Source organism: Plectropomus leopardus, chromosome 13, assembly GCF_008729295.1.
Source record: "Plectropomus leopardus isolate mb chromosome 13, YSFRI_Pleo_2.0, whole genome shotgun sequence".
Taxonomy (NCBI): domain Eukaryota; kingdom Metazoa; phylum Chordata; class Actinopteri; order Perciformes; family Serranidae; genus Plectropomus; species Plectropomus leopardus.
In genome coordinates, this window is record NC_056475.1 from 10,694,492 (window position 1) to 10,715,704 (window position 21,213).

Consider the following 21,213-nt stretch of genomic DNA (forward strand, 5'->3'; position numbering starts at 1 on the left):
ATGTTTTATTCTTTATGTTAAGTTTCTGATGACTAAGAAAAAGTTAGAGAGATAAGTGTTTTGTCAGACCAAAGACAAACTCTTTAGTGCTGTAAAATGTGGAAATTAGACACAGACACTTAAAACAAACCAAGCTGGTTGGACGAGGCCATTAAAAAGTATATATCTCAGTGGGAGTGGTGAGTTCTGTCGGGCAGAAACATGAGCACAAAGAAGCCGAGATGAGATTTTATAGATCTGTGGGAGAACAGCTGCGAGCAGCAGTCAATTTTCCGAGTTATTGTTCCCACCACAAAGTGTGACATGATTTCTGACAGGCCGGGACTTTGGCTTCCAGGAGACAGGAGGCACAAAGTGCTGATTGTTCCGTTATGTCATTTCCATCTACTGTCCAGTCACCCTGAAGGGAGGAAAAGAGCCAAAGTGGAAAAAAGAAAGAGGTGGAGATGGACAGAGGGGAGGAAGACTAGATAGTGAAGGGAGAGTGATTACAACAACGAGAAGAGAAAACAAGGAGGAGGAGGAGATATGAGGGGAACATCAGGGGAGGAAGACAAGCAGAATGAAAGAAAATGTGGGTGAAAAAATCATGTGACGGTGAATGGAGAAAAGAAGGATCATAGAAAAAAAACAATAGCAGATGATGAAGATAGAATTAAACTAAATGAATGACAAAATATGTGACAAGCAAATGGGTGGAGGGTTAAAGAAGAGAGAAGGGGACTCTGCGCTCGCATTCAATGGAGCTGGCCGCGATTGGTCAGACAGGTGTTTTGGTGGGAACTCCTCCACTGCGGATATCGCTACTGTGCAGACTCCGGCTGTCAATGACATCACCATCGCAAGATGATAAAGCTCATATTTTGGATTTTTTTAGCCTCCCTTAAGCATGGCGATGGTAAGTCGGGGTGTGTTGTCCATCTTTATATACAGTCTATGGGGTGAACAAATGCACATGTTATTAACCCTCCACCCTTCCCCTAATGAATGCACTGAGACATACAAAAGAAAAACAGTGAATGCACTTCTGCAGGACAAACTCTGAGCTCAGATAAATGGTCAGCAGACACTGATGGGATCGAGTATCTCCTAAAAATTATGTTCATATCCTAATAATACATCAAATCACATTATCATTTTCAACAATCTCACTCTGTTCATTAATGCTGTCACCCCTCTCTCTCCGTCTCTGTGCCACCCCCCTGTTTTCTCTCCTGTTTCTAACTCTCTGCGCGGCAGGACTCTCAGCTAAAAAAGCAGACAGAAAATATCTTTCTTATCAGGGAGTGAAGCTGGGGCCAGATGAAATTGATGGAGAGGTTATGTAATGTGCTCTCTGTGTAAACTGCGCTGACAGCTTTTCATCACAGAAAGAAAGTGTGAGTGTAACAGCTGGATCCATTCCAGAGGCGATGTCATCTGTGTGAGAACTAAGAAGTCTGGAAACATGACGCCTGTTAAAGCAACAAACGGAGGAAGAAACACATGTTTCTATGGCACCTAAACAGCAGCCTGCCGAGGCTATCAGCTAGCTCGCACATTCAGACACACATGCAGAAACCAAAGGTGAAGTCAGGATCGGAAGCTAAATCAGAGGCTGAGATTTTAGAGTGAACCATGATGAAGTCGCAGCCTGAAGCCAACCTGTGTTAATACAGTTGTAACAAAATAAGACAAAGTTTTCAGCTTTCTTTGCAGAGAATTCACTCAAATCTTGTTTGATCATCTGAATGACCGTTTTCCGGTACTTAACTTGTAATTAACTCGATAAGCAAACAATTATGATAACTGATAGAAAATTATGGCTACCATAATTAAAAAACTACAGAAAGTAGACCCAAATGTTAAATAACTAATTTTCCTTCAAAGGATCAAAGAGTTGTTAAATTTTTTTAGCTTGATAACAACAGTACCATCTGTAACATTTTCCTTTTTATTTTTAGATTAGTATCCCATCTTCCAGGGAGCTATTGGTCTGAATTCATCGCCGTACATTATAGAAAACAACCTGTAGACATTTTTAACTTGCATTTGGTCATTTTCTGAAACAGTGTGCACTGTGTGGGTTTTATTTTTTTGGTCAAAACTGTCCTTGATGTTTTCATTGACGACACCCAAAAACAAAATGAAAAGCTCACTGATGAGCTACGTTGTCAGGAAATTAACTCCAGATGAAATATCATATTACCATCTGCAGTTAATGAGCCAACTCTGGGGGAAGTATTTGAATTGTTATGATCTCTGTGTTCTTTTATGTAACAAAATCTAATTAACATGAGACACAAAGTGGACTCCGCACCTAAATCAGAGGACTTATGCAACATTACTGCTGTTAAGACTTATGTAATTGTGAAAATGTGTGTCAGACACCACACACACTTTTACTGAGATGGTGTGAGCTGAAAGAAAATTTCCTTCAATTAACAAAGACCTGACCTCAGTTTTTTACAGAATAAACAAAGACAAGTTAAAGTATTACAGATAACTGATGCAGATGATTCTGCTGTTGACTACACAGGGTTTCAGTCAGTGTCTGTGGTGTCAGCTCACCTGGCTGTGTTGGCATCTCTCTTCAGGGTGTTGAGGTGGAAAAGCGACGGTGCCAGGCAAACTGCAATGTTGGTTGGAGTCATTTGGTTTTCCTCCACGCAGGCCACCACATCCCACAGGAAGAACAACAGCGTTCGCAGCGCCACCCTGTTCTCGTCAGGAAGCAGCAAGATTGCCGCCTGAGCTGCAACCAGCTGCTGATCCTTGGGGAAATCTGCAGACAGAAAGCTAATCTGTTACCATTGGAGTTATGCAGGTTTAACATATTTTGAATTTGGACAGAAAATGAAGCAAACTCGAACTCATTTTGTCTGTGTTCAGACTGAATTTTAGAGGTAGCGCTATGGCATAAAAAGTCAATACATCTGTGCTGTTTGAACTTTAGGGAAAATGTGTGCGTATTTTGACTCTAATTCTTAACTGTAAATAAAAAACTGCGGCAAAAGAACCCGGTAACATTTTTAGGGTGGTGTGTACATTAGTAGCCAGCTTCACTACAGTCAAATTCACACCAATAGAGATCATATACCTCAAGTTTCTTTGAATGCACTTTAAAGTGGTAAAAATGTTTACCATGTACAGGAATGTTTTAAATGTTAATTAGTAATACATGTTCACTTAATCGGCATAACATACTAAGCTGTCACCATGCATGTTAGCATTAGAATTGCAATGATTAGTCAATAATCTATAACAAATAAAAATTAAATATATATATATATATATATATATATATATATATATATATATATATGTGTGTGTGTGTGTGTGTGTGTATAAATTTCAATTCAAACTTTATTTCAGTCACACAGAAGGATCCACAGCATTAAAAAAGAAACCTTGGGACCTGAAGCAGCAGCCTGAATGCATCATTGTAAGCCATCATGACCAAGGTATTTTATTTCCTTACATGACATAAAAGGAGCATCACACAAATTAAACACTAGTAAAACGGACTTCCTGTCCTCTCTGCTTCGAACTATCATGACATTACTCTTTTTGGGATTAAACATAATATCATTATCTGAAACCCAGCAGTATACGGACTAAAAATTACCAGGTCATCCACATACATCAGATGATTGATGATAAGGCAGCCTGTGAAAATATATGTATGTGTGTGTATATATATATATATATATATATATATATATATACAGTTGTATATGTATATGTAGATAGATAGATATTCGATTAATCCTTTCAGTCATTTTCCACATAAGTGAAAACTGGTGGTTGCATTTTTATTTATTTTATTTTTTTATTTTGTTAACTTTTTATAGACAAAATGTTGAATTGTTGAATTGTGAAAAAAATCAGCAGATTAATTGATAATGAAAATAATTGTCAGTTTCAGCCCTAGTTAGCATATTGATCTGTATGGTGGCAGTAGAGGAAAGTCAGGGGATCATTGAAGTCACTGGGATTCACTACCAGGAACTGGCTAATAAAATGTGCTAAATCTAATAGCCAAATTGCCCAAAAAGGGCAAAAGAAGTTAAGAAAAACCACTAAACCACCATCTTTTGAGTGCTGGTCATGACTGATGATAGATGATTATAGTAGTAGATACTTACATTGGTAAATGTGGAGGAAGGTCTCGCAGAGTTTGCTGGTGAATATGGGTTCAGGCAGGTCTCTGAAGTACTGCTTCACCATGTCGGCCACATCGAATGCAGACTGACCATCATAAGATACGCCGTTTGGGTCAGACTCCACCAGCTCACGGAGGTACTGTATACGAGACTTCACCCCTGACTTTCGGAAAAGACCCACCTGATAGAGAACACAACAGAAATGAAATAAAAATGTATCATTATAAACATGTTTTTTTATATTCTTTAGCTTTTTGGACTGGATTTCACCACCTCAAAATAACTTAAATAGATCTTTATATGTATTTTCATTGCATCCTATCCAACAAGGCCTTTCAGTCTTTCTAAAATCTCTGCAGACCTCTTGCAGTCTTTGGCAACATTACCTGGTCCAAACACTCTGTCCTCAGGTAGACCAGTGCTCTGATGATGCTCGGAGGAAGTGGCTCTCCTGTCTGCTGGGCGCTGAGGAGCAGAGGAACCCCAAACACCCGCCGGCCTTTCACTTCCATCACCTTGGTCTTCCTCAGCTGTTTAGGAACAGTCCTGCAGGTGACAGAGACGTCATCAGATCCAGCAGTCTTCCCATTTTTAGAAAGCAATCAAACAGCAAGGACTGGTGCCGAGGGAAAAGTGTTGAAAAGTTATCAAAAATTGTTTCCCAAATGTTATGGGAATTTGTAATCTCAACCAGTCAAGTGTAAAAAAAAAGCTTGGCTGCTGTTGGATGTGTTTCCTTTTGAAGGAAGAGCCAAATAAACATTTTTTGATTACATAAGTCCCCAGTGATCGCTGAAATCTGTGTGCCATTCAGAACAGCACTGCAGGAAAAATATGCAGACAGTAAGAAACCATGGACGCTGATCAAACAGATTGGACTTTGTTAAAGTTTTTTCATGTTTCTGAACTGATAGCAGCGACCTTTAACCATTAACATCAGTGACTAATTATTTTTGTTGTCTTTTCTATTGGCCACTAATGTTCCAGAGGGACCCAAAAACCCAACTTTTGGGCTGAACTTCTTGGTTGTCTTTTTTTAAACCTCACAGAAAGCTGCAATTTTTAAAGTTTCTAACTCTGCAAATTGTAGGACTGAGTGCACTTGGGATGGAACTGCAGTCTTATAACAGTAATGAAAAAGTAGATATTCAAAGCACTCAAACAATCATTAATGAAACCTCTTCTCTACTTGGTATAAAAACACATGCCGGCCCCAAAGCTCTCACCAAAGTACAGAGTCACAAAGAGAAAATGGTACCAGACATGCACTCCAAATGCTTTTCAGCTCTCTTTCGATCCCTCTTTTTTTTCTTCCGCATTGAACAGAGGCTCTCGGAAACAAACGGGCTATTTTAAGGAAAGTGCCTCTGAGTATCAGCCGTCCCAGTCAGCAGTTAATTGCTGTATTTTTAATCATCTAGAACTCGCTTTGGCATCAGTGATTAAATCATTGAAATGACACAACTTGAAGTAATTGTTGAAGCCTGAAGAGATTTTTTTTTAAGTTGAAGCATTTGGCATAACAGTGTTGTAGTGACAGAGTGTACAGGTTTTGCTCACTGTGTGTACATGTGTCTAACTTTTACAAATAAGTGCCAGTTTTAGTCCATCTTTTGATTTAATTACTTTGGATCCAACCCCATTTCTACATAGACAAGATATCAGGTGTTCCAGCACAAATCTGTGAACCAAATCTCAGTAGTTCAGTAGTTAGGAGATATATTTATTTACTCCCTGGCGAAGAGTAAGATGAGATATTTGATACGACTCTAACTCAATCAGTCAGACTTTATTTGAATAGTACTTTTCATACAAGCAAAACTTTAACACAAAGTGCTTTATAAACTAAAGCCAGAATAAAATAAATAAATAAATAACTCTAAATAGTACATAAAAGGTAAACAAAAAGATTACAACACAAATAGATTAAAATGTTAAAAATAATAAAATAATATATCATCAAAGCAGTAAAACAGACTAAAATGTATAAATAAATAGTCAATAAATCAATATGTTAAGTTCAATTAAAAAAGAAAGCTAAACTAAAAAGATAGGTCTTGAGTTTGCTTTTAAAAATATTTCATTATTTGACTCTCATGTCTGTCCGTTAATTATGCTGGAGCTACCATGCGTCTGCGTAGATATGTAGTTCACAGACTTGCCTGTGAACTATTTATGTTATTGGAGGATTCTACTAGAGGGCACTTGAGAGAAATATTGTATCCCTACATCTGTTAGCACATGCTGAGCCCTCTACCCAAGGGCCCTGTTGCTCCTAGACCATTTTGTGAAGATGGTGTAGGATGTCTGACAGCCTCGTGTCTTCTTTTATACTGTGGGCTGCACACTTGTTTGGGTAGACAAACCTATGTTTATGCAAATTTCAGTGGGCTTGTGATTGGAGCAGAGTAGTTTGAGTTTGAGTTTATTTCATTTTGAACAAATAAATATAGAGTCCCGTAGAGGGCAGAGCCTGTGTGAGATATAACTCCCAGATTTGCATAATGTAAACAATAAACATCATTCAAGGAGTTACTGTATTGCTAATTCTGAGATTATAGAAAAATAAGCGGCAGTGATGCCAATGTAACTGATATGTAAGGCCCTTAAATTAAGAATATTCGTCACCATACAGCAGTAATGACACATCAAGTAATTGCTGACTTAGTTGATTAGCTTGTCTTGAAAACTATCTGGCATTGTTGTCACTGTTTATGACCCCTGTCACTTCACTATTCTGCTCCAACACTGCCCCTAGTGGTAATGTTTTGCATCTTGCGGATACGTAGCATTAATTTTTGAGGGCGTGTACAACCAGCATTCCAAACAGATGCAGATTCCCATCTTACTTAAGTTTTCTTAGGGACACATAAGTTTCTACTTTGACCTTGTTTGTCTTGTCCTTTCACTGAGTAAATGACATAACATTGACAGAGTTCAATTCATATTTCACCAAGACTAAAGCCTTTACCAAGTCAGCCTAAAAACTACCAAAACTCTAAACAAAGTAATACGATTTGCCTGAACTTACTATATTCTGTGGGTCAAATAAAATAAGGACGATATGTCTATGATGTATTATTGTCACATAATCCAGTTTTAAGGTGAAGGAACGCCATGTTCACATCTTTTGTGTTAGAACAAGTCATTTGCACTTCAGAGTCTTTGCTCATTTAAAACTCCTGGTTTGTTGAACAAAATGTTAACATAATGTTTTCTTCTTTTTTGACCGTCGAGGTCAGTTCTGACAAGATTTCTCTTCAGTTTGCCTCCCATTCATGTGATTTATTAAAGTTTAATCTCTGTAAAATGGAGCAGTTTGAAATGCTAAAACACAGCACACCTGAACTACAGGAAGCCTCGCTGATGCTTTTCAACCTGCTGCCACAGAGCGCCTGTTTTCATGAATCTCCCCCTGCATACATGTTTGATCCTGAAAAATAAAGACGAATATCTGTGAGGAATAATTTCAGGAGGAATTTTTTTTGTTCAATGCTTAGTTCCCACATTCAGCCTTATCTCATTGAGCATAACAGCCCTGGCAAAAATCTAATTGGTTTTCTACCAAAGCATAAAACAAGCAGGTCATGTGTTTGCTATGAACATTAGAAAATATAAATTCAGCAGAGTAAACAAGCAGAATATTTGAATGTTCCATTATGTTTAAAAATGAATTTGTCTTTATTTTGCATGAGGGCTTATTGCAAAAACATAGTGTAGGAGGCTGATCTCATTAAATCCATGTATGTCAATAAAAAGTGCAGAGAAAACATCCTACGTTTTAAACGAAAACATTTGAGCTCAACAGTTTGCAACTTCTTATTAAAAGACACAGGCCACAATTTGTGTCCCAAAATCTTGCAAAACCTGTGCAAAACAACCTATTTTCAAGCTATTTTTGAATGTCCATCTGCAAAGGACATTGGTTTTTTTTTATGGTCATGACTTCACACACCGTCTGCACGTTGTGATCTATGAGATATTTACTAAGAAAGTGAGAGGGGAATGTAAATACAGAGATTAAGCCATAGGAAAACAAGAGGATAGAGACACACTGTGACCCACTGAGGAAAGAGAATGCCGTCCAAAATAACACAATTCATGTGCAGCTAACCAGTGAGCAGAAAGGATAACAGAGCCAAACTTCCTATAGGTTTTTTTTTAAAGAAGTTTATTCCTCTTGAAGCATGTTGCTGTTGTTTTTTATAAGCCACGGCAAGGTTGCACCCCAGCCATGAATAATGAATGAATTTTCTAAATCGACTGCCTGAAATATTTACCCTCTGCCCGCCCACCTGCCCTTATTTCCAGAGTCCTTGAAGAAGTTTCTCCACACAGGTGTGCAGGAGCAGAGACTCCAAGACTACAGAGTTTTGTTTCTAGCCTTCCCACACCTCTGCTGGCTCTGCCCTCAACCTCTGCTCAACCCACACATTTATTTTCAAGCATGAAATCACCCCACGGTCCATTCACACTTCTTACCAGTTCCAGCCCTGCTTGCTGGATGGAGAGTATTTGTCCATCAGAGCAGTGAGTTTGAGCAGGGAGAGTTTTTGCAGCAGGAGGAACTGGGACACAGACTGGTTCTCCACTCCTGGACTGGTGGGCAGTGAGGGCAGGCTCTGCTCGCTGGACCAGTGCAGCTGCTGGCTCACTCTGCTGGAGATACAGCAGGGAGAACAGATAAGTGTACACACATACATGCATACACACACACACACACACACACACACACACACACACACACACGTAAATGCAAGTTTTAACAAATTACAATAAAGAGAAATTGGAACCAATTCACTGGCACCCAGATTTTTTAAAGAAAATTTGTATTTTGACTTCCTATTACAGAAAATATGAAGTTATCAAATTAAAATGACAATTGTTGTCTTATCAGTTCTGAAAGCAGAGCCCTCGTATTTGGTGAAACAGACCAGAAAAACCCTGACAAAAACCTGTATGTTGAATGTTATGATCAATTTAGATACCCTAATAAAACAGGCCCATATGCACTAAAGAGTTTAGAGCCCTGTGTGTAGCTCTGCTAGTACAGCAGAAAATAAAATGGTTGAACGGGTAAACAAGTATTTGAGAAAGATGTTTACCACTAATCGTGCAGTAAATGTTAAGTTTGTCCTGAGGGTGGAACACCCATTTTCAGGGGTTAATCATCTTTGTGGTGGCCATTCTAGATCATTTGTGCCATGCTGTCAGATTTCACTCACATTTCATCAGTGTTACCCATAGGTGCTTTTAGTGTGTTGTTTTTTTTTGTAAGGTGACCTTGAGAGTCCAGAAAGGTGCCCATAATTGAAATGTATTATAATTATTTTTATTATTATTAGTACTGTTAACCTGGACTTTGTCCAGCTCAACTGTGATTAACCTTTTCTGTGCTCATAGCGAGTTAATGTCTAAAGCATAGATAGATATAGATGCATGCTTATGTTCATATTTAGCTCTAAGCACAGCTAAATTTAGCCTGCTGCCTTAACGCTAGCCTGTTAACATGCTTTCAGATAACATATTAATCTCCATATAAACAAATACTGAATGCTGACATTCTGAGTTTTAGCATACAGGATGTGTTAACCTGCTTCCCTGGCAAAATGATCATGTCTTCATCAATACTCACCCTGTGTTAAGTTGAATTTGTGAAGAAAACTTAGATTTTTTGTATGCCTCCTCCAACAACGAAGAATCCAAAAAAGGAGAAAATTCTTGATGAAATGAAGTCATGGGGGACGACTTTTAACAACTGCAAAACTATATCAAAACATCAAAAGCTCTTACACAACATATGCAGTATAATTCAAGTCTCATGATCATGTTGTATGCTCGGTACTCCCCAAACAAAAGGTTTTTGTGCTGAGACCTAAAACAGTTTCACATAGAGAGTCTCACACAAGGACGGCCAGGTTTGAGCAGAAATGCATGCCTGAGCATACAACATGATAATGAGACTTAGATTACACTGCAAAAGTTGTGCAAGAGTTTGTTAAGTGATGTTTTAAAAAGGATTTCTGTTGTTAATTGAACACATTCCCCTATGACTTCAGTTCATCAAGAATTTTCTCCATTTTTGGATTCTTGCGTTCACCATGGAAGAATCACAGCTAACATGCTAATGTTTCTGTACATAGCATATAAATGTTACATTTAGCTATGTTAGTATTCATCTTTGTGTACACTATGGCTGATGGAACACATAATTTGGCACCTATAACTAAGCCAGTAAAACATACAGAGAGCGGAAAGAGAGAAAAAAGCAGCATCCATCAGCATACTCAGATGATGTGGCTGACTTTACATTACAGGAGAAGCCTCATAGCTTTTTATTGCTCTATATCTGAGAACAAATATGCAACAAAAAGGAGATATAAAAGCAGCAATATAAAGAGGCGATCAAAACCATTCACCATGAGGTTACTGCTTTTATTTTAAGTGCCTCACAGCAACTCCACTCTTACTTTGTTTGATGTCTGAGGGAATAAATCCCCATAACTGTCATTATCCGTGCCCTGCTGGACACAAAGGCTTACATTAATAAATGTCCAGGGCAACTTAAAGTGTCCAATTATCTGCTTGTATTTCTTAGACCTGAATTTTGATGCTGATCAATATTTGGCAAACTATTTAAATGTCACTTTTACTGTTTCTGAGACTTCTTAATGAGCCTGATCTGTTTTTACCAACACTTTGGAAACACTTTGAATTATATTGCTTGTGGAATATGACATACTCTATAAATAAATCTTGTTTTAATAGCATTGCTTGCATTAAACTCAAAACTTTCTCACCTGCTCCTGGGTTGTGATAAGGTCTTCTGCCCCTCTCCGTTCACAGGTACCTCCTCAAGGCTCTTTACCTCCTCCTCCTCATCCTCCTCCTCCTCCTCTGGATGCTGCACCTCCAGGTCAATCTGGCTGGGGGAGGAGGGGCAGGGGGAGGCGGCTGAGGAGCCATGGGTAGGTGAGTCCTGGGAGGAAGTAGAGGAAGACGAGGAAGTGGAGGAGGAAGAAGACGAGGAGGTGGAAGCTGCCTGACAGTCATCCTCAGATAGACTTTCAGACCAAGTGGAGACCAAATGCTGGAGGTCGCTGATCCTCTCCAGAACACTGTCCAGAGCCGAGAAAACGTCTTCACCTGCCAAAAATGGATTCACCTGAGAGAAGAAAGAAAAACAAATACTGTGCGATAATAAATTAGGACTACAAATACTACAACAAGTGTCAACTTTTTTTCAAAATATTTCTTTGATCTTTTGGGCTTTTCCAAGTAAGAAAAAACAACACAGCATAATTAATGTAAATACCATGCCAACAATACGTTTTTATTTTTTTTTACTTTCTCTTCATTTGACTGATTCAGCAGATCTTTAGGATTTTGCAAATGATGGGTTATATTACTACACAGCAATTTTGGAGAAAAGGTATTACTTAAGTTCTCAAAGGATCAGAATTAAAAAAATAAGTTCCTAAAAAGCCATTACCTAATGACTACTATGAATAATTTCATGTCAACTTTTACTTCTATAGCTGCCATCTTTTTGTCAAAGAGGGTTCCAACTTTATATCAAACGGCTCCCCTTCTACTTTAGAAAGAAACACGTCTGCAAGCAAGATGATTTATTTAAACCAATTAATCTAAAATGAAATTTGATACGAGCACTCACAAAATGATTCCTGGCTTTATGGGAAAACTCCACATGGAAATTAACTTCACAGGATCAATATCCTTGATAGAATGACCTGTTTTTATAGACTTTCAATTGCTTTTTTTTTAGGGGGAAATTTTATCCATTTTTTTAGTAGAGAAGCAGAGGAGCCAGTGAAAGACAGAGCTGAGGCTCCTCCTCTTGTATGAATCTGTATATGGTTTCCTTTTAAAAACCTTCACTAAATGCAACAGATGGCGGATTTTTACAGCCTTGTTCCACAAACTAATCATAATAACATCAATCCCTAATAGTTACTCATAGGTTGCCTCACCAGGTAATCTTTTTCTGTCCATCACTCTTTGATCTGTTCTGTCACTTTGAAACAAACCGCTCCATCCACAAAGTCACAGCCAGAACAGAAAATATAACGACTGTATATTTGGGTCCTTGAGCCCACTAATCCAGTGTAGTAACAGTCCAAGGTTCAGCACCACGGACAGACGCCCTGCAACAGATCTCACCTGTTCAGCACCAGGACAGCTCCACACTCTGCTCTGCCTCAGTTTTTACAGTTTAAGGAAAAATCTTTTTTCCCCCAGCAATTTGATATATTTATTTAATCCTTGTATGGAATATATCACACACACACATATAAGTATATATATTGGGATCACTCTTGTCATTGTTCCCACCTACATTTTCTTTTTTTTTTTTTTTGCTTCACAACAGGCCAGATGGAACAACAATTTGATTAGTGAAATCACAAAACATTTCCTTTGCAGCTTTGATCAGCTAACTAAACTTGTAGAAAATGTGACTTTACCAATATTGTTTACACCTGTTAAGATTACAATGTATTTGTTTGAATTAGTTTTAACAACCGTACAAACTGTTTTAGAGAATACAAATTGTCAAGGCCTCTGGAGGCTTCAACAGAAATAGAACCTATGACATGTCTTCTACTACATTTAAAAGAATGAAATTTTACTCCCGATCAGAAAACTCAAAATGAATAAATAAATAAAGTAAATAATTCTTTGTCTCTTGCGTGACATTGTATTATTGGCACAATAAATTGTTCAAATGGAGGTAATGGCACACACATTCATACAGTTTGTCTGCGAAGACATCTATGGTTTCGTACCATAGACTGTATAAATTATGGACATACCCACTGTGACATCACCCACTGGTTTGTGGACTCCCATGATAAAGCCTCAAGTTTAGCATTTGGGTCATTGCTATCTTAGATTTGTGGAGCCAAAAGTTACCAAATGAAACCTTGCAGACAGTCTGTCACTCAAAGCAGTCACGCCCTTAATCGTGCATAACGTAATAAATCGTGCATAACGTAATAAATCTTGCATAGGCCAATATAAACGATAGGCCAATATAAAGTCCTGTAGGTTGTTGCTATGAATGTACTTGTATGAATGCGGGGACGTAGTTGCATGAAAAATTAAAAAAGAAAACATCTGATCCTGCATACTTTCAAACATGCGTAAAGTGGACAGGGTAGCTGGATTGTTTCAAAAAGTAAGAGAGGGGGTATAAACACTGTTAGATGATCTGAAAAAAACTTTGTCCGTAGAAAACTGAGGCCTGAACATAAATGTATGCCAGGCAACCATATTCTTCTCTGAACAAAATATCTAATGTTAAAAAGTAAATAGTATTAACACTGTAGTAACAGTCTTTTGACACACCTCTGACTCCTCAGCCATCCGTTCTGCATCGCTGCCACTTCCGCCACTGCCACCTTCACTTTCAGACAGCTGCTGTTCGTCCGGCACGTTGTCATAGACACTCAGCCGATGATCCAGCACAGCATGCGGGCTGCGGACTCCGTCATTACAGGATGAAGAAGATGAGGGATCCTGGTCACAGGTGGCCAGGGATGATGTGCCACGGCGGCAACTGTGACGCCCCCGGTAACCATGAAAGCTCCCGGTTCTCCAGTTGACTGAGGTGTTGTCAATGATGGGGGACAGGATAGCGTTTTTGTGTGCGAGCGAGGTAGGAAAGGTCCCCGGTTTGTGTCCGTGGGGGATCTGGAAGACCAGACTGTCATGGCTGCTGTTGTTGTTGTTGATCTGGTTCCTGTAGTCCTGAGAGTGTGAATAGATGGATGAGTTAAGGTTTTAATGAAAGGAAGATGAAATGCCTGTAAAACTAATGATATTCCAATCAGCCTCTGCTGGACTCTGTTTAATGCTAATAAGCATTACCGAATGTATTACTTTAACATCTTAAAATAGAAATGACAAACTTGGGAAACATGAAGCCTGATAAACATCAGTATGTTAACATTATCATGTGAGCATGTTTCCATGCTAACATTAGCATTTAGCTAAATGTACCCCTGTGCCAGAGTATGTACAGCCTCAAATAGCTGTTTTCATGTTAGTTTTAACTTAGACACTAAAGATTGATTATTATCATCACTTTCTAGGCAAATATTGCAAGCAATAGTCAAACAAATAATAATAAGCCTTCATATCCTTAAAAAATACCCGTTTTTATGCATAGCATTTCACTGGAAACTGGTTATTGTGATACACTATGATTCTGTGTATGGAAGCATATTTCCTCCAGGATGATGGGGAAAAAAAGAAAAAAGAGCATATAAGTCATTCTAACGAGAAAACTTTGAAAATCATGACTTATCTAAAAAAAAAGAAAAAGAAATTTTCTCAAAAAAGTTAGTGTCTCAAAACAAATTATTTTGAGATTGTAATAAAGTCTAAGTAAAGTAAGTAAAAAATGATTTTATGAAAAAAAATTATTGTAATGACTTACGGGATATTTTTCCATTAATAACACTGCTGGAAATGGGTTTCCATTTTAAGAATAACAATAATTAAAGTTAAAAAAAAGAGTGACCTCAGACTGACCTCTGCTCCTGTGTAGTTCTGGTTGTTCCGGGTCATTCCACCACTGACCCCAACACCGCTGTTTGAGCGTTTGCAGTTGCTCCTGACCCGGGTGATCGGGCTGGGCGTGCTGACAGTGCTGCTGCTCTCTGAGTGGCTGTTACTACTGCTGCTGCTGATGGTGTGAGGAGATGAGGGCGAGGAAGATGAACGGCTGTTGGGTCGACCCTGCAGGCTGGAGATACCCAGGAAAGTAAGAGTCTACAGTTAGAATTGCAGCACTGGGAATGCATTTAGCTGTGATTCTGGCACAACATCATATTTCATCCCCAAGTAAAGATCTTTTTATATGATACCAAACGTGCTAAGCCAAAAAAAAGTAAGTAGCCGGATTTGCCTTATCTCCCTGTTTCTTTTATCAGCAGTTAGCTTGAAAACAGTAATAACTGGGGTTAACCCTTTGAAACCTGTATCGTTAGTATTCTTGTGCTGCGTTCGTGCCTTTCTCAAACTTTTTGACCCTTTGAACAAACTTGTTTGATTTCTCTCAAAAATGTGGGCGAAAAAGGAACACACCAACTTGACAAGAAATGTCCCAAAAATTGCAAAAACTTTTTAAAAGCTGATAGGAAAATTACCTAGAAATTAGGGTTAAAAAAAGAGGGGAGGATTACTAGAAAATTATCAAAAAACTATATCTACAATTATAATAATTTTATATCAACAATTATGTTATGAACATTTTTTTTTAATTGAACCAAATTTGGACAGGTTTCAAAGAGTTAAACAACCCTCTGGGTTTTAGAAAGATGCAATCCACAATCCTGACCTTGATGGACCATGCAGCCTCTCCATCCGCTCCATCTTGTTCTCCTCTTGAACCTGAAGTGGCCCGCTGATAATGTGCCGAGCCCGACTTCCACGTTCACTACTACTGTGAGCAGAAGGGAGGAAGCCTGTTGCTCCCCTCAGTCTTAGTTTCTCCATCTTCCTGAGCAGACTGGTGCCCTTCTTCCTGGGCGGTTTGTCTGGGAAACAGCCCTCAACCTCCAGACTCATTGTGGATGATCCTCCACCACTTTCACCAGGGGAAGGGGGTCCACTGAGCGAGGGATCCAGGGCAGGTGTCTTGTTTGTGGAGGAGCAGCGGGAAGAGCTCCTGCTGGTCTCCTGTTCGTCTGTGGTAGTACTGATGGAGGCGGTTGTGTCGGTGGCAGCGCCTCTGTGACTTTTGTGGTGACCCTCACTTTCAGTGCTGCTGGAGCTGTGGATGGAGCAGACATCGTGGCGGTCGCCGACATCACACAGAGACACTTCATGGGGTACAGTGGGGCTGTCAGACAAGCCATGGATGTCCATTGTGGAGTCGCAGCGTCGCCATCGTCGGGTTCGCCTGTCATAGGTCCAGTTGGGGCTGATGGCACAGAAGTCTTCTTCGTCAATGTCGTCTCCCTGGTAGAAGAAAGATGGTTCAGACACACAGACAAGAACACACAAAAATCTGAATACACACTGACACTAATGTATGCAGAGGAGAGACATGTAGACATGCACGACAATCTACAAACAGAAAACAAGCAGCCAGACAAACACAGAGGCCTGAAATTTACACAGCGGTGTTTTCAATAATTCATACCAGCATTTAAACATTCATACCAACATCACACACAGAAAAAATAGATGCACATTATCTTCAGTATATGCAGTAACATCCAGAATTAAGAGCGTAGCTGGATTGCTTTAAGTGTTAACTGTGAACTAAGACAAGTTTTACACATCAAGATATGTTTACTTACACAGTAGGTGCAGGGAACTGCTTTTGAGTTGAATTATGGGAAACTGATGATTTTTGGCCCTTGCTTTGGCCATCTGCTGCTTTGATTTACAAAAGAACAATGCTAAATCACAGTTGTACTGTTTGAATTTAGTTAAATTCTACTTGCCTTGGCTTGATTATTGGCATTTTTCCTTTGTTTGGGTAATTATTTAAACTCACAAACGTAGAGCTTCTTTTAGGCACACACAGCTTTTTGTTTGACATGAAGTCCTAACACAACAAATTCTAGCTGTTTTTGTTTGTCCGGTTGGCATTTTAAAAAAAAAGGCAAAATAATTTTTAAAAAAAAAGAAAAAAATTGCTGATTACAAAATGTTTTGTGTCTTGTGGGTTATTTCTTTGCAAAGCAGAAAAACCTCCATAACATGCAGCCTGAGCAATCAATCACATATCACATAACATTAATACAAAGTTGTAAGACTGAAGGCATTATAGATCCAGGTGTCTTAAACAAAAATCAGCATTCATTCTGCAATACATCAGCTTCTGTTTTCCTCCTGGACTTCATTTTCTCCTAGAAAGAGAAACTGCTGCTGAGGAGGAGGAGGGCTGATCACTTGATATCAGTCAAAATCAAGTGATGCTTAACGAGGAGATTTCATGGTGTGACGCTCCCCACGGCTCCGGCTGCTCGGATATGAGAGTCCTGCTGTGTTTGAGTTTCTCGGTGTTTGCTTTCAACACTCACCCTGCGTTTTGATCTCCGCGGCTCCAGCCTCATTTCCACGCATTTGTTTAAAGTGCTTAATCTCCTGAAAGAGGTAGTTGAGATGAAAGACGATGGTGGGTTAGACTGACATTGTCACATAATAACAGTGGCCTACTATAAAAAATAAAAAAAATAACAAAATCTTTACATATGCTTTTGAATCTCTCATACAACTGACAAAAAGAATTGATTATTTAAAATTCAATAGATACTACTACTATCTAAAACAAACAAACAAACAAACAAACAAACAAACAAACTCCCCCTCAAGTTTTATGTTTTCATAAAGGAAAACAAAAGAAAAAAAAGAAAAAGCCTTTCAAAACAGCAAACTTGTGAGCCAGTTTAATCCCTGGACCAGCAGGATAAATCTGAAGAAACAGTAACTCTTGCCCGTCCCTCATTTCCACCACGTTGGTGCCCTTGAGCATGCTTTTAGACATAAAATAACCATAGAGTTTAATGAACCCACAACAACCGAGTATTTAAAGATTGTTTCTATTACAGTGTAATTGTATTAACCCTTTAACACTTCAATATCAATATCAGTTTTTGTATGCTGCGTTAGATGCCTTTCCCTTGTGATTATACCCATGAAACCGGAGAAAATTGGTTTATTTACTTTAAAGAAATGGGTAAAAGAAAACTTGACAAGAAATGCCAAAATGCCAAAACTGTAAAAAAAAGTTGTAAAAAGTGACAAGTAAATGATCTGCAAATTAGCTGAAGGGATTATAAAAAAAAAATCAAAGAAAAACTGTCCACAAAACAATTTTTATAACTCTCTCAATGATATATTTAAAATTATGTTACAGAAAGAAAAATATCTTTTTAAAAATAATTTGTTGGCATTCTCTTGGGGTTATTTTTGTATTTTTTTGTTACATATTTTCAGGTAATTTCTTTGCAACTTTTTTTTTTAATCAATATCTCACTAATTTTAACACTTCTTAAGTTGCTCACAAATCTGCGCAGGTTCCAAAGGGTTAAACAACATTAATTTGTAAACGCTGTTCAAGACAATATAAATGAACCCTCTGCATTTTGAAATAGAAGTGCACCTGTGCACTCATTTTACCTGCAGAGTGAGTCGAGTGCATCCTTATCCAGGAAGTTGTGATCACGCTTCGCCCACTCAGTGTCAATGGGGAACCTGCAGTCTGACACACACACACACACACACACACACACACACACAGAAGACAAATGAAACAATAAGACATCGTTTGTATCGTCTTGGAGGCGACTCTGCCTGGATTACATTAACAGCCTCATATTTACCTTTGAATAATTGCACATACTGAGGGAAGCCGGCTGCTTGCAGCCAATCACAAGCCTCCTTGGCTTCAATCTCTGCAAACAGCAAAAGGGAAAACAGAATTTGATTCAATTATAATCATTTCATGCTCCACCCGCTTTAAGAGGGCAAATATTTGCCCTTAATCAGTCGTCTGTTTATGAAGTTTAATTACATTTGCATTTGAGTAGAAAAAAAAAACATTGAGAGAGAAAAACTGGGAGCACATACAGGCTATTAATTATCTGTGACTCTTGGAAGAGGCCATTTTAATTACCGCTAATTGGCTGAGTGTGGATATGGGAGCTTCTGAGAGAGAACGAAAAGAGATTTTTTCATGTTTATCTTCATCTTCAATCCGTTTGTCTTGCTTCACCCTCTGAGGTTGTTGCCATGGATGAACAGATTAACGTGACATTTTTCAATCATTTGCTCGTGGGAATTTCTCATTCTAAAGGTGTGTGTGTGTTTTGTTAAACAGTTGCAGTTTTTTTCATGGGAATTAACATAGCTTTGAGAGTCTTTGTGCCAAAGCTGAGATCTTAATCATTATGTAAGAAACCTTAAAACAACCCCACTCTGGTGTGTCAAATTAGTTTGATCAGTTTCAACAAATAACAAGGAGAAATCTGGTCCTTTTTCTCACCTTGACTGTAGCATTTGAGGGAATATCTGCTGAATTATAATTTGTTCCAACCTAAACTGATGAGGAATATAAAACAACAAAAAGACATGCAACCAAGACATGAAATCAGACTTCACTGATGGATGTGATTCAGAATGGCACAGAGTATCCAGGTAGGCTGCATAACATCTTTAGGAAGAACTGTTGCTATTTTTGCCCAGGCTGCAGATCTGTGTTTCTTCTCTTCACCGTCTAAGTAGTACTTCACCTACAAAATGACTGTTTGTAAATCAATAAGTCATGTCATGTTTCCTTTAATATGCAAAGAAAACCTTGTTTTTCTCACATGCCTCCACAAAAAACATGTATCGTATTGATTTACTGATTAATCAGGGACCAGTTCTAACAGAAACTAAGCACCTGTTTAGGAACTCACACACAACTTGTGCAGTATTTATCTAGACATATGCTCAGCACAGTCCAAAACACTTTTTTTTTTTTTTTTTACAAGAATCACAGTCTGGCTTTGAAGAGAGCATAGATATGTTTCACTTTCAGTTTAATTCTAATTACAGTGTCTTTTGTTTGTCTTTGTTTTTAGCAAAAATGCACGTTTGGGAAGTACTGCGCAATCGACTGAATAAATGAGACTTAAAATGTACTGCACAAGTTGTGTGAGAATTTGTAAACAGATGTTGGTCCCCAATCCATCAATAAATCAATATGTTCACTGTTTATCACAGAGGCATGAAAGAACAGTTTTTTTTTAACAAATCCAAGTTAACATGGCATTAATTATTGATTTTGTAGAAGTGTTCCTATAAAGTAGACACTGAATTTAACATTATTTTTATCAATAGCATATACTATCTTATGTTTGCCCAGACTAGACAGTTTTACCCTTCCTTTAAACATGGAAAATTATGCTGCAGAATTATTTAGTTTGTATTTCCCAGAGTTTGAAAAATCCAAATTTCAAATTAATTTAACATTTCATTATTTTCAATTTTATCTCCTATAATCTAAATCTATTCTTTAATTGTACTGTTATATGTTTCTAGGCATATTTACTTTGAAGTTAAAATGTTTCCTCCCAAATAAAAACCCCACTCAGTCCTTTTTTTTTTAAACAGATTTGATTTACTTTGGCAGCTTGGGTAGGTAGATGTAAGGCAACATTAGGAACATGGTGGCAGGATTAAAATAACACCTTTCTGTACTGGTTTAAGTTAAAGTGGCAGCCATCTTGCCATACCCATTAAAAAGAACACATAAACTCGATGGGATGTTTGACAAGCGCATACACTCAGACAAGAAACAAGAACAGAAACAGGCACACAAGATTATACGCCTTCATCAACAACAACATTAAAAGTATGTGCAGAGGAACACACAACCAATTAACCTCCACTGCAGAAAGTCTTTTTGTGGAGACTCTGATACAAAGTATTAGAAAAGGCTGAGTGGAAAAGAAAACTTTGTGGCTTGGAGCATAAAAACGTTTTGTTGATCCGGGATGTTTACAATAAGAAAAATGATTTTCTCAGTCTGGTTGCACAGCTCAGAAGAGGATTTGGATTTTCTGAGAGGTCTCAAAATATTTGTCCAACACAACCCTCCCTGAAATGTTAAACCTGCTCTCTCTCTGTGCATAAGAGGCCCGTCGCGGTTAGATTACTGCCAAGGGCATTTCTTGTTTTCATATTCAGACAGCATGAAATATGGCCGACATTAGTCTCCACTAAAGAACAACAACAGCAGTTTGCCCGTGACGGATCGGGTCTTCAAACACTTCTTGTCTGCTGGTTGTGTTTTCCTACTTACTCCTGCCGAGATGAAGGAAAGGCACCTAATTCACATTTCATTTTTTATGACTTTTATGAAGGTTTTTTCTGAAATCCATTTGACAGTAGGGTGGAAACTTGGCTTATGAAGTGGTCTCGCTGTTTCCCAAAGACACCCGGGGATCAGGAGAACAGCAGGTTTCAAAGCAGATGTCCCAGATATGTAAACACATGGGGGAGAATTCAGCGAATGTAGCAATCATCAAAATGACAGAAGGGGAAG

At 38.4% G+C, this 21,213-nt stretch overlaps 1 protein-coding gene across 1 annotated transcript in view; it reads right to left on the minus strand.

Annotated features, from left to right (window-relative positions):
- si:dkeyp-23e4.3 (rho GTPase-activating protein 7) overlaps positions 1-21,213 on the minus strand; it is a 51,215-nt gene that overhangs the window by 19,637 nt on the left and 10,365 nt on the right. The window contains exons 2-12 of the mRNA XM_042499003.1: positions 18,506-18,577; positions 18,303-18,384; positions 17,204-17,267; positions 15,508-16,130; positions 14,700-14,913; positions 13,512-13,913; positions 10,946-11,310; positions 8,628-8,801; positions 4,532-4,691; positions 4,128-4,326; positions 2,551-2,764 (exon numbers count right to left, since the gene is read on the minus strand). Coding sequence (XP_042354937.1) covers positions 2,551-2,764; positions 4,128-4,326; positions 4,532-4,691; positions 8,628-8,801; positions 10,946-11,310; positions 13,512-13,913; positions 14,700-14,913; positions 15,508-16,130; positions 17,204-17,267; positions 18,303-18,384; positions 18,506-18,577 — 2,569 coding nt within the window. The remainder of the gene's footprint in view (positions 1-2,550; positions 2,765-4,127; positions 4,327-4,531; positions 4,692-8,627; positions 8,802-10,945; positions 11,311-13,511; positions 13,914-14,699; positions 14,914-15,507; positions 16,131-17,203; positions 17,268-18,302; positions 18,385-18,505; positions 18,578-21,213) is intronic.